The 13,080-nt window shown below is 56.5% G+C and overlaps 3 protein-coding genes across 3 annotated transcripts; 2 read left to right on the forward strand and 1 right to left on the reverse strand.

Annotated features, from left to right (window-relative positions):
• Positions 1-768: 768 nt before the first annotated feature.
• LOC148052724 (feather keratin Cos1-2-like) lies at positions 769-1,074 on the reverse strand. Its single transcript, XM_087778680.1, has one exon. The coding sequence runs from the start codon at positions 1,072-1,074 to the stop codon at positions 769-771; it is 306 nt and encodes a 101-aa protein (XP_087634806.1).
• A 3,436-nt stretch (positions 1,075-4,510) lies between these two features.
• LOC148052725 (feather keratin Cos1-2-like) lies at positions 4,511-4,816 on the forward strand. Its single transcript, XM_087778694.1, has one exon. It carries the CDS (start codon positions 4,511-4,513, stop codon positions 4,814-4,816), a length of 306 nt encoding a protein of 101 aa, XP_087634820.1.
• Positions 4,817-11,752: 6,936 nt separating this feature from the next.
• Positions 11,753-12,058, forward strand: LOC148052726 (feather keratin Cos1-2-like). The gene has a single exon (XM_087778690.1). It carries the CDS (start codon positions 11,753-11,755, stop codon positions 12,056-12,058), a length of 306 nt encoding a protein of 101 aa, XP_087634816.1.
• Positions 12,059-13,080: the final 1,022 nt, after the last annotated feature.

Here is a 13,080-nt window from a genome sequence, read left to right on the forward strand (position 1 = left end):
TCCTGCCTATGTCCTCTCCCAACCTCTTGCCTCACTGCAGCCTACGGGCCTTTGGGAGTGCGGTTGGAGAGACAGCCTTGCTGCTGTGCAAGGTCTGCTCAGCAAAAGCCAAAACATTTATGTGTTATATCAGAACTGTTCTAGCTACAGCTTCAAAGCACAGCGCTATGAAGGCTGCTACGGGGAAAGTTAACTCCATCCCAGACAGACCCAACACAACTGTGTTAACAAGCACTGCACAACCATCCCGAAGAGCACCCTGCCAGAATTACCCCTGAGCAACATCTCTCTCTTTCTGGGCATCTGGGGAAAGCATCTGCAGGGGAAAGGATGACACAGAGGCGTGGGCTGGGATGCAGCAGAGCTTTAATGAGGCAAAAGAGGGAAACAAGGTCACTCTGAATGCAGGGAGCACCAGGGGCAGGTGGGAGTCTGAACCCCATGGCTGTGGCAGAGCTCCCGCCAGGTGTGCATCGGCCTGACCCAGAGAGGGAGCAGGGCCAGCAGGTCCTCCCTAGGCTGGCTTTGTGGGGCTCACGGCCCGGGGGAGCACAAGAGAACAAGGACACGGGAGGGAAAGGAGAGAGCGGAAGAGGGGAAAGGCAGGCATGGGCCGTGCTTTCGGAGAGCCCAGGCTGGCCCTGTCCCTTTACAAGGGCTGCTGGTGTTGCTCAGCCCCTCTGGAAGCAAGAAGCCAATGCTCCGTCCCCAGTCCGGTACCATCTTGTGGGTCCCTGGGGGCCTTCCCCAGGGCCATCGCCAGCAGCTTTAGCAGGGGAGGCACCGGCTGCCGCAGTAGCGGCTGCCAAAGCCCGAGAGGCCAAGGCCCCCAGAGGAGATGGGCACTCCCTGAGAGCTGAGGATGCTGCCAACGGCAGCGGAGGTGGAGGATCCCACGGCGGTGCTCTGCGGGAAGGAGCTGAGGATGGGTCCGGGCAGGGTCACCACCACGGGGGAGGGCTGGATGACAACGGTGGAGTCCTGGCACTGCCTGACACAGGGCTCATTGCAGCTGTTGGCCAGCGGGGTGGGGCCGCAGGGCTGGCAGGGCAGGCACGGGTTGTAGCAGGACATGTCTTGGGGCCGGAGGTGCACCTGAGAGAGAGGGCAGGGAAAACAAAGTGTGACGGGTAGTTGCAGAGCAGCTTGTCACCCCACCAGGAGGGAGAAGACCCTTCCCTTCAGCCCAGAAGAGCCCTGCCAAGTGCAACCAAGCCTGTGGAGGTGCCCACCTAGCCCATAGCTGAGGAGACATCTCAGCAAAGCCCCAGCCTCTCTCCATGCCACACTGTCTGCCCCCTTGCCTCTCGCAAGGGTAGTAGCTCCAAGACCCATCGTAAGACAAAGGGGCAGATATGTTCTGAGAAATCCTGGAGGAGGAGGAGGAGAAGGAGGAGGAGGAGAAGGAGGAGGAGGAGGAGGAGGAGGAGGAGGAGGAGGAGGAGGAGAAAGGGCTCTAAACTCACCTTCTTCCCAAGGAGGTGGAGGCAAGAGGAGTGGATGAGAGAGTGAGGAGAAGGGGCTGCTTTTATACTGCTCCTACACTGCCTCAGGCCCAGGGTCACTGCACGTGGGCAGTAATTTTCCAGCAGACTCACCTCCTAAGCAAATTATCCTACCTAATGGCACAGGTTGGGTTTTGGTTTCCGTCAACGCTGCCATTACCTTTCCTCATTTCTGGCGTGCCCATTAGGCTGTGGAGGCTCCTTTCAAGTACCAGGATGACAGGCCCAAGGATTTCCCCGGAAGAATCATGTCAGTACGGGCAGAAGATGTACCTGACATGCCTGACGACGTGACGCATCCTTCTCCCTTAATCCTTTAGCGCTTTATTTGGCAAGATCATCCCCTCTCGTGGCGGTCTCTGGGGTCTCCAATCACTGCCTTCAGCAGGCATGAAGAAGGAAAACATTACCCTTCTGAACACCATGATTGCTCAACAAGCCTGGTGGAGTCAGGTCCCTCCTCCCTGCATGAGGGGTGCACTGGGGCTCGGGACAGTGCCTCGTTCCTCCCACTCTCCTCACCGCTGTGGACTTAGCCCACACGCTTTGGACCCTGACCAGCAGGAGACACTTTTGCAAAACAGGCAGACCGTCCTGTGAGCCCCCACGGCTGTGGGAGTGCTGGCAAGAAGGTCAGGCTGAGGGCAATGGCTGTTACGGCTGCCTGGAGCTGTGTACTCGGCTACAGCCCAGTGCTCGGACCAGTTTTCCTGCGTTATGGATGGAGCGGCCCTGGCCGGAGGGGAGTTCAGCCCTGCATGAGACACGGGCCTGCAGACAGCAAGCGCTCCTGGCTTGGCCTCACACCAAAAGGCTGACACACGGCCAATCCAAAATTAGAGTGTGACTCGCCATGGGTAGGGACAGTCTATCCCAGGAAGCTTGCCTACTGAAGGCATTCCCTTGGCCTCCTGGGACGCATCCCAGCTGCCTCCGTGTCTGCAGGGCAGGGAAGTGCATCACCTCCTCGATGTAGTCTGAGAGCTGGTTTTGTACTCAGGGGCCTTCTGATCCTGTCCCCTCCCTGAGGATTCTCAGGGTCCTGACAGCCCTCATTCCCCGGGGAACCAGGCAACTTTCCTTGCCTCTCCAACGGTGTAGGGTTGTGCTCCAAGCTGAGGAGCATGCCTTTGGGGCGTGAGAAAGGCGCATGCTGAAGCCCTACTGCCAGCAGAAGACGTATCGCATGGGACCCAGGGACGAGCTGTTTGCAAGCCCGTCGGCCGCAGCCTGTAGCGGTGCGGGAGGTTCTTCCCCCAACACTGCAGGACATCTCATAAAGGGGTTAAACACTGTTGGCCTCAGTCTGGACCCCTGCAGTGCACTAGGAAAACTCTCTGCCAGCTGGACTTCATGCCACTCATCGCAGCCCTTGGAGAGCAGCACCCATGCCAGATTTCAATCCCCTGCACTGCCCTCTTCCCTAGCCTGTATTTCGTCAGTTGGCCTCTAAGGATTGTGACAGGAGACAGCGTCAAAAGCTTTGGTTAGAGGAGACTAACAACATTTGCTGCACATCCTTCACCCACCGGAGGCAGGCACATCATCAAAGAAGGCCGTGAGGTCAGTCAGGCCTGCTTTCCCCTCCATAAATCCATGCTGACCACTCACAAGCACCTTCTTGTCCTTTCCTTTTGGGAAAGGGCTTCCGGGATGATTTGCTCCATCACCATTGCTGGGATCGAGATAAGGCCGACCGGCCCATTGTTCCCCGGCTCCTCCTTCATGCCCTTCTTGAAGACAGGAGGCCCACTGGCTTTCTTCCAGTCCTCAGATCCATTCCCTGACTGCGGTGACTTCCAAAGGGAGCTGAGAGCATCCTTGTAGTGACACCAGCTAAGTCCTTTGGCTTCATGGCATCAGGTTGCATGCACTCATGTCAGTCCAATCGGTTTAAATGTTCCCAGGCCTGATGCTCTTCTAGTGCAGGTAAGTCTTTCCTGCTCCAGACTTCCGAGGAATTTCAGAAGCCCAATCGCTCAACAGCAAATCCTGCCAATAAAGACCAAGGCCAAGAAGCCTTGGAGTGCCTCCCCCTTTCCTGTAAGCCCTGTCCCCAGGGAAGCTGCCCCATTCAGCCTTTCACCAAGCCTCCCTTTTGCTGCTGACCTACCTGGGAGAAAACTTTCTAGTTGCCCTCCACATGCTTTGCCTGGTTCAGTGCCAGGTGGGCTTTGGCTTTCCCTGCATACTCAGACAGCCTAGCAAATAGTCTCCCCAGAGCAAAGGGCATCAGGAGGAAGACAGCTGAAACCTCTTCCTGCAAAGGGAGCTGCAAACAATTGCACCTCACTGGCCCAAGCCAACATCCCCTGCCTGCACGGGACCCCTCCACCACCTGGGGGCACGTCTCCTGCCTGCCCAGACACGATCTTACGCGGGATATCCTTGGGCCTCTCATCCCAACGCACGAAAGGAGCCTGCATGGCAGACCAGGCATGTCAGAAGCGAGGAAATGAAACAGTGGCGTTGACGGAAACCAAAACCCAACCTGTGCCATTAGGTAGGACAGTTTGCTTAGGAGGTGAGTCTGCTGGAAAATTATTGCCCGCGTGCAGTGAGCCTGGGCCTGGGGCAGTGCAGGAGCAGTATAAAAGCAGGCCCTTCTCCTCACTCTCTCATCCACTCCTCTTGCCTCCACCTCCTTGGGAAGAAGGTGAGTTTAGAGCCCTTTCTCCTCCTCCTCCTCCTTCTCCTCCTCCTCCTCCAGGATTTCTCAGAACATATCTGCCCCTTTGTCTTACGATGGGTCCTGGAGCTACTACCCTTGCGAGAGGCAAGGGGGCAGACAGTGTGGCATGGAGAGAGGCTGGGGCTTTGCTGAGATGTCTCCTCAGCTATGGGCTAGGTGGGCACCTCCACAGGCTTGGTTGCACTTGGCAGGGTCTTCTGGGCTGAAGGGAAGGGTCTTCTCCCTCCTGGTGGGGTGACAAGCTGCTCTGCAACTACCCGTCACACTTTGTTTTCCTTGCCCTCTCTCTCAGGTGCACCTCCAGACCCAAGACATGTCCTGCTACAACCCGTGCCTGCCCTGCCAGCCCTGCGGCCCCACCCCGCTGGCCAACAGCTGCAATGAGCCCTGTGTCAGGCAGTGCCAGGACTCCACCGTCGTCATCCAGCCCTCCCCCGTGGTGGTGACCCTGCCCGGACCCATCCTCAGCTCCTTCCCACAGAGCACCGCCGTGGGATCCTCCACCTCCGCTGCCGTTGGCAGCATCCTCAGCTCTCAGGGAGTGCCCATCTCCTCTGGCGGCTTTGGCCTCTCGGGCTTCGGCAGCCGCTACTGCGGCAGCCGGTGCCTCCCCTGCTAAAGCTGCTGCCTGCACTGAGGCCTCCACTCGGATCGACCTCATTTCCCTCCTGCCACTCATTAAAGTTCTGCTGCATCCCAGCCTGCGCTTCTCTCTCATCCTTTCCCCTGCAGATCCTCTCCCATGATGCCCACGCCAAGACATGTTCCTCAGGGCTGGTTCTGGGAGGGGGGTGTTGGGCATGATTTTCCACTGATTGTCAACACAGGCTTGCAGTCAGCATGCTTAGTTGCGCATCGGGTGATCCTCCAGTTTCTAAAATTGTCTGCCTTTCTGCGTCGCAATGGAATTACCCGACATAGTTCAGTGACTACTTTGTCATCCACTTTGTTGTGCACACCTCTTCTTTTTCCTTGGAAAGCTCAACACTGTGATGCGAGTAGTCAGCAGGGAATGTGGTATTGACAAGACATAGGCACTAGCTTCCCAGGAGAGGCCAGGACAACCCATCCTCACCATAGCATTCTCAAAGGAACAGAGGAACACAGTGCAGTGGGCTGCCTTGACAGCAGACCATAGTAGAATACAATCAGAGAATGGTTGTGCTTGGAAGAGACCTTGAAAGATCATCTAGTCCAACCCCCCTGCCATGGGCAGGGATAGCTGGCCCTACATCACGTCACTCAAAGTTCCCTCGAACCTCACTTTCAACACTGCCCGTGATGGGGCAGCCCATCGTTCTCGGGGCAACCTTTTCCAGGGTCTCACCACCCTCATCGTAATACATTTCTTCCTTACGTCCAAGCTTCATCTACCCAGCTTCAGTTTAAAACCGTTGCTCTTCTCCGGTCCCTACAGGCCTTGATAAAATGTCTCTCTCCAACTTCCTGATAAGTCCCCTTTATATACTGAAAGGCTGCAATAAGGTCTCAGAGCAGGGCTGCTCTCAGCCGCTTATACTCCAGTCTGTATTGACTGTAACATCACGCTCAGCAATAAAATGTTGCGCAGTCTTTGCAAAGGAGCAGCTCTGGGGAGAATGCATGGGCGTGAGTCTGCTGCTGCTAGGTGGTGGGTGATTGCCTTTGCACCACTTGGTTTTCTCCCTTCTTTCCCCTTCCCCTCTTAGACTGGCCTGAGCTCAACCCAAGGGTATTTCGCTTTCTTGCTCTTCCAATTCTCCCCCCATCCGAATGGGACAACGCATCGAGAGAGCTGCTGCGGGGTGCTTAGTACTAGTCAGGGGCAGCACACCACACAGGCCCACGGGCAGTGCATGCCCTCCTTGCCCTGCTCCTTGCCTCTCTGTGCCCAGGCTTTCCTGGGAATGTTTCTGCAGAGAGGGGAGCAGGGAGAGACCCGCGCCAGGAAGAAAGGCAGCGGGTGTGGGCTGAGTGTCTCAAAGGGCTGTCCAAGAGCTCTCCAAAGCAGTGCGCAGACCAGCAGCAAAGGCTGCGGAGAGACTTGCCGCCGGCAAAGGGGAGCAGCTGAACTGCTGCAGGACACAGCCGGGCAAGATGATACTTCTCCACCCAGAGCCCTGACCAGAAGCTGCCTTGGCAGTCACCAGCCCTGTCTCCCCACAAATCCTTCAGTCCCTCACAAGCAGGGCCAGGAAAGGTGCTTTTGCGGCAACCCCATCAAAACAGGTGCGACTCCCAGCACTCTTCCCGCACACCAAGGACTGTCATCAACATCCTGGGCTATATGAGCAGGCGTGTAGACAGGAGATCGAGGGGAGTGATGAGCGCCCTCTGCTCAGCACTCACCTGACGGCATCTAGAACACTCTTCCGCGTTTGGGGCTCTAATGCAAGAAAGACCTTGACTGAATGGGGCGAGTTCAGCGGAGGGTGGGCTGGATGGTGAGGGGGCTGGAGCACTTGGTTGGGGAGGAGAGGCTGAGGGCTCGCTGAGCATGGAGAAGAGAATGCTTTGGTGGGAGACCTAAAATCATCTCTGCAGTAGCTATGGTCATTCAACTGCCTCGGGTCACTCTGTCCAGCCCCAGAGACGCACAGAAGTTCAGAAAGCAGATGGTCACACGAAGCATGGCTAAGCATATTCAAAGCAAGCCTGTGTTAACAATCACGGCAGAACCATCTCCAGCCAGCTCCTCCCAGAACCACCCCTGAGCAACATCTCTCTTCCTGGGCATCTTGGCAAAGTGTCTGCAGGGAAAAGGATGAGACAAAGGCATGGGCTGGCATGCAGCAGAACTTTAATGAGGCAAAAGGGAAATGAGGTCAAGACGGGTGCAGGTCCCCGTGCAGGGAGCACCAGGGGCATATGTGAATCGGCACCCCACGGCTGTGGCAGAGATCCCACCAGGTCTCCATCTGCCTGCCCCAGAGACAGAGCAGGGCCTGCAGTTCTGCCCTAGGCTGACTTTACGGGGCTCACAGCCCACGGAGAGCAATAGAACAAGGACATGGGAGGGAAAGGAGAGAGCGGAAGAGGGGAAAGGCAGGCATGGGCCGTGCTTTCGGAGCTCCCAGGATGGCCCCATCCTTTTGCAAGGGGTACTGGCGTTGCTCAGTTCCTCAGAAAACAAGTCGATGCTCTGTCCCCAGTCCGGTACCATCTTGTGGGTCCCTGGGGGCCTTCCCCAGGGCCATCGCCAGCAGCTTTAGCAGGGGAGGCAACTCCTGCCACAGTGGCGGCTGCCAAAGCCCGAGAGGCCAAAGCCCCTGGAGGAGATGGGCACTCCCTGAGAGCCGAGGATGCTGCCAACGGCAGCGGAGGTGGAGGATCCCACGGCGGTGCTCTGCGGGAAGGAGCTGAGGATGGGTCCGGGCAGGGTCACCACCACGGGGGAGGGCTCAATGACAACGGTGGAGTCCTGGCACTGCCTGACACAGGGCTCATTGCAGCTGTTGGCCAGCGGGGTGGGGCCGCAGGGCTGGCAGGGCAGGCACGGGTTGTAGCAGGACATGTCTCGGGGCTGGAGGTGCACCTGGGAGAGAGGGCAGGGGGAAGCAGAGCAGGGGCGATGGGTGAGGAGCAGCCTGTCACCCCACCGCGAGGGAGAAAAACCATGAGCTGGAGACAAGAGCTAGAGGCATTTTGGGGAGGCTCACGGGCTTCACCTTCCCCTCAGCCCAAAACAGCCCTGCCAAGAGCATTCAAGCTCATCGAGGTCCCCGTCTAGCCCATCACCCACTTCAGCCAAGCATCAGCCTCTCTCCATGCCACACCTTCTCTGCCCTTCCCTCTCCCATGATAGGTAGCCCCATGACCCGGTGTAGGACAAACGGCAGATACGCACTCAGAAAACCCAAAGGAAAACGCAGAGGAGGAAGAGAAAGGGCTTCAAACTCACCTTCTTCCCAAGGAGATGGAGGTGAGAACAGTGGATGAGAGAGTGGGGAGAAGGGCCCGCTTTTATACTGCTCCTGCACCGCCCCAGGCCCACAGTCACTGCACGCGGGCACTAATTTTCCAACAGACTCACCTCCCAAGCAAAATATGCTACCTAATGGCAGAGGCTGTGGTTTGGTTTCCGTCAATGCTGCCATTTCATTTCCTCATTGCTGACATGCTTGGTCTGCCATGCAGGCTCCTTTCACGCGCTGGGATGAGAGGCCCAAGGATACCCCAGGCAGGGTCATGTCTAACTGCTGGACGGGTCCACCTGGCATTGAATCAGGCAAAGCATGTGGAGGGCAACGAGAAGGTCTTCTTCCACGTAGGTCAGCAGCAAAAGCAAGCCTTGGTCAAAGGCAGCCCCAGCCCTGAACGAGGCAGCTTCCCTGGGGACAGGGCTTACAGCAAAGGTGGAGGTAACCCCAAGGTTTCTTCGCCTTGGTCTTGCTCTGGCACGGTTTGCTGTCAGAGATCGCTCTCCTGACATTTTCCTAGGAACATCTGGAACAGGAAAGACCTGCAGCAGAGGAGGATCGGGTCTGGGAGCATTTAAACCGATTGGACTGACATGACTGCTAGCAACCTGCTGCGAGGCACCCGAGGGAGTCGGTTGGTGTCACTACAAGGTCGCTCCCAAGTCCCTTTGAAAGTCACAGCAGTCAGGGAATGCATCTGAGGACTGGAGGGAAGCCAGTGAGATTCCCACCAGTGGGTAAAAGAGCTGATGGGAGGGAGTCAAGAACGTAGAGCCAGACTATTCCGAGTCCTATGCAGTGAAGGAACAAGAGGTAACGGGCACATATTGAAATAGGGGAAATTCCCGGAAAACAGAAGAAAACACATTGTTAGTGTGAGCATGGGCAAGCACCCGCTGGGGGTGCCCAGATAAATTGTGGCTTCTCCATCCTTGTAGATATTCAGGGCTTGACAGGACTTGGCCCTAAGAACCTTCCAAAGGCTGACCGTGCTTTGAGCAGGGGCGGTTGGACTAGACGATCTCCAGAGGTGCCTTCCAACCTCAAGGATCCTGAGGTTCTGTCATGGGCAAAAAACAGGTGATGCACAGCTGCCACTAACAAGGATAAATTGCTTAGGAACATTGGAATCAAGGGCAGCCTTGGCTGTCACACCTGAGAAGCAGCGGAGTTCATGATGTGAACACAGGAAGGAAAGCCAGTAGCGGAGTGCTGTCCCTGGCTTTCAGGCACGCCAAATTCGGCCTAGTCAGGCAGCTGGCAGGTAGAATGCCATGGAGGCAGCTGTGAAGGGCAAAGGAGCTCAGAAAAGCTGGCAGCGCCTTAGGCACCTCATGGTCCAAGAGCAAGAAGGGTCCAGCCCGATACTCAGGAAAACAAAGAGATGTCTCAGCAGATCACCTTTGCCTAAGGTGGGACTCAAGGTGGGGAAGCAATGTCAAAAGGCAGCATCCTGGAGGTGGAAGGAGGAACGAGCTGCAAAGGAGGAATTTGGAAATAATTCCTAGGCATGTTGGGATGCTGTTAGGAAAGCCAAACTCAGCCTGCATTGAGTCTTGCAAGGGGCATGAAGAGCAACAGGCAACAACCATCAAGAGCAACACAGAATCATAGAATCGTTTCGGTTGAAAAAGACCTTGAAGGTCATCGAGTCCAACCGTTAACCTAGCACTGCCAAGTCCACCTCTAAACCCTGTCCCTTAGCACTCTATCTGCCCGTCTTTGAAATACCTCCAGGGAGGAGGACTCAAGCACTGCCCTGGGCAGCCTGTTCCAGTGCCTGACTACCCTTTCAGTGAAGAACTTCTTCCTAACATCCAACCTAAACCTGCCCTGACGCAACGTGAGGCCGTTTCCTCTCGTCCTGTAGCTTGTTACTAGGGAGAAGAGACCAACCCCCACCTCGCTGCAACCTCCTTTCAGGTAGTTGTAGAGAGCAATAAGGTCTCCCCTCAGCCTCCTTTTCTCCAGGCTAAACAACCCCAGCTCCCTCAGCTGCTCCTCCTAAGACTTGTGCTCTACACCCTTCACCAGCTTTGTTGCCCTGCTCTGGCCACGCTCCAGCACCTCAACGTCCTTCTTGTGGTGAGGGGCCCAAAACTGAACACAGTACTCGAGGTGCAGCCTCACCAGTGCCAAGTACAAGGGGATGATCACTTCCCCAGTCCTGCTGGCCACACTATTTCGGACGCAAGCCAGGATGCCCTTGGCCTTCTGGGCCACCTGAGCACACTGCCGGCTCATATTCAGCCACCTATCGACCAACACCCCCAGGTCCTTTTCCACCAGGCAGCTCTCCAGACATTCTTCCCCCAGCCTGCAGCGTTGCATGGGCTTCTTGTGACCCAAATGCAGGACCCGGCACATTGCCTCATAGAACCTCATACAGCTGGCCTCGGCCCATCGATCCAGCCTGGCCAGACTGTGTCATGCAGGTCAGGGTCCAATGCGTGTGAACAAAGCGCATGGTGGGGTGAGGAGAGTGGGAGGAACAAGGCACTGTCCCGAGCCCCAGCACACCCCTCTGGTACTGAAAGGGGAGGAACACGACTCCACAGGGCTTGCTGAGAAATCAGGGGCTTGGGGAGGGCAATGTTCTCCTTCCGCAAGCCTGCTGATTGCACTGGTTGGGGACCCCCAGAGACTGCCACGAGAGGGGACGCCTTTGCCAAAGAAACCAGCAAATGTCTGCCCAGAAGGAGAAGCTTTCCTTGGGCGCAGGCGTTTGAAACCAGTAGCGCAGCCCACCTGCCTTTCAGGACACTGCCAGGCAGTGCTCAGGGACTGCTGCAGCAAGCAAGGCGGCAGGCAGGGAGGGGGAAGGATGCAGCATGGCCTCATGCGCAGAAGCCTCTGGGCACCCAGGAGAGCACTGCATTGGTGGGAAGACGTGCCCACCTTCCTGCACAGGCATTCAAAAACAGCCTCACCAGATTTCTCCAGACCCATGTCTTCCATCTGCACAGACACCTCCGGCACTTGCGGGCACATCTTCTGCCTGTACGCCCATGATGCTGCTCAGGAAATCCTTGGGCCTCTCATCCCAATACTTCAAAAGAGCGTCCCTGGCCTAATGCTCATGGCAGAAATGAGGAAATGAAATGACAGTGTTGATGGAAACCAGACCACAACCTGGGCCATTAGGTAGCATATTTTGCTTGGGAGGTGAGTCTGTTGGAAAATTAGTGCCCGCGTGCAGTGACTGTGGGCCTGGGGCGGTGCAGGAGCAGTATAAAAGCAGGCCCTGCTCCTCACTCTCTCATCCACTCTTCTTGCCTCCACCTCCCTGGGAAGAAGGTGAGTTTGGAGCCCTTTCTGTTCTTCCTCCTCCTCAGCCTGCTCCTCCTTCTCCTCCTCGGGGATTTCTCAACACATACCTGCCTCTTTGTCCTATGCTGGGTCCTGAGGCTGCTGGCCATGGGAGAGGGAAGGGAGCAGAAGGTGGGACATGGAGAGAGGCTGATGCTTGGCTGAGGTATCTCCTGAGCTACGCGCTAGGTGAAGACCTCCCTGAGCTTAGTCACTTTTGGTGAAGCTCCTTTGGGCTGAGGGAAAGGGGCGGCCTTGTGCTGGGGGGATAGGCTGCTCTTCAACCACCCCTCCTCCTCTCCTTCCCCCTGCCCTCTCTCTCTCAGGCGCACCTCCAGACCCAAGACATGTCCTGCTACAACCCGTGCCTGCCCTGCCAGCCCTGCGGCCCCACCCCGCTGGCCAACAGCTGCAATGAGCCCTGTGTCAGGCAGTGCCAGGACTCCACCGTCGTCATCCAGCCCTCCCCCGTGGTGGTGACCCTGCCCGGACCCATCCTCAGCTCCTTCCCACAGAGCACTGCCGTGGGATCCTCCACCTCCGCTGCCGTTGGCAGCATCCTCAGCTCTCAGGGAGTGCCCATCTCCTCTGGCGGCTTTGGCCTCTCGGGCTTCGGCAGCCGCTACTGCGGCAGCCGGTGCCTCCCCTGCTAAAGCTGCTGCCTGCACTGAGGCCTCCACTCGGATCGACCTCATTTCCCTCTTTCCACTCATTAAAGTTCTGCTGCATCCCAGCCTGCGCTTCTCTCTCATCCTTTCCCCTGCAGATCCTCTCCCATGATGCCCACGCCGAGACATGTTCCTCAGGGCTGGTCCTGGGAGGGGGTGTTGGGCATGATTTTGCACGGATTATCAACACAGGCTTGCAGTCAGCATGCTTAGTTGCGCATCGGGTGATCCTCCAGTTTCTAAAATTGTCTGCCTTTCTGCGTCGCAATGGAATTACCCGACATAGTTCAGTGACTACTTTGTCATCCACTTTGTTGTGCACACCTCTTCTTTTTCCTTGGAAAGCTCAACACTGTGATGCGAGTAGTCAGCGGGGAATGTGGTATTGACAAGACATAGGCACTAGCTTCCCAGGAGAGGCCAGGACAACCCATCCTCACCATAGCATTCTCAAAGGAACAGAGGAACACAGTGCAGTGGGCTGCCTTGACAGCAGACCATAGTAGAATACAATCAGAGAATGGTTGTGCTTGGAAGAGACCTTGAAAGATCATCTAGTCCAACTCCCCTGCCATGGGCAGGGATAGCTGGCACTACATCACGTCACTCAAAGTTCCCTCGAACCTCACTTTCAACACTGCCCGTGATGGGGCAGCCCATCGTTCTCGGGGCAACCTTTTCCAGGGTCTCACCACCCTCATCGTAATACATTTCTTCCTTACGTCCAAGCTTCATCTACCCAGCTTCAGTTTAAAACCGTTGCTCTTCTCCTGTCCCTACAGGCCTTGATAAAATGTCTCTCTCCAACTTCCTGATAAGTCCCCTTTATATACTGAAAGGCTGCAATAAGGTCTCAGAGCAGGGCTGCTCTCAGCCGTTTATCCTCCAGTCTGTACTGATATGGAGGATTGCCCCAGTGCAGGTGCAGGACCGCGCACTTGGCCTTGTCCAAGTTCCTGAATTTCACATCGGACCATTCCTCAAGCCTGTCAAGATCCCTCTGGACA

Source organism: Nipponia nippon, unplaced genomic scaffold, assembly GCF_047370975.1.
Source record: "Nipponia nippon isolate SJK-2023a ecotype South Korea unplaced genomic scaffold, ASM4737097v1 scaffold_45, whole genome shotgun sequence".
NCBI classification, from domain to species: domain Eukaryota; kingdom Metazoa; phylum Chordata; class Aves; order Pelecaniformes; family Threskiornithidae; genus Nipponia; species Nipponia nippon.

Bases quoted from the DNA above. Each gene is read 5' to 3' on its own strand.
- LOC148052725 (XM_087778694.1), top strand. From the start codon at position 4,511: ATGTCCTGCTACAACCCGTGCCTGCCCTGCCAGCCCTGCGGCCCCACC.
- LOC148052724 (XM_087778680.1), bottom strand. From the start codon at position 1,074: ATGTCCTGCTACAACCCGTGCCTGCCCTGCCAGCCCTGCGGCCCCACC.
- LOC148052726 (XM_087778690.1), top strand. From the start codon at position 11,753: ATGTCCTGCTACAACCCGTGCCTGCCCTGCCAGCCCTGCGGCCCCACC.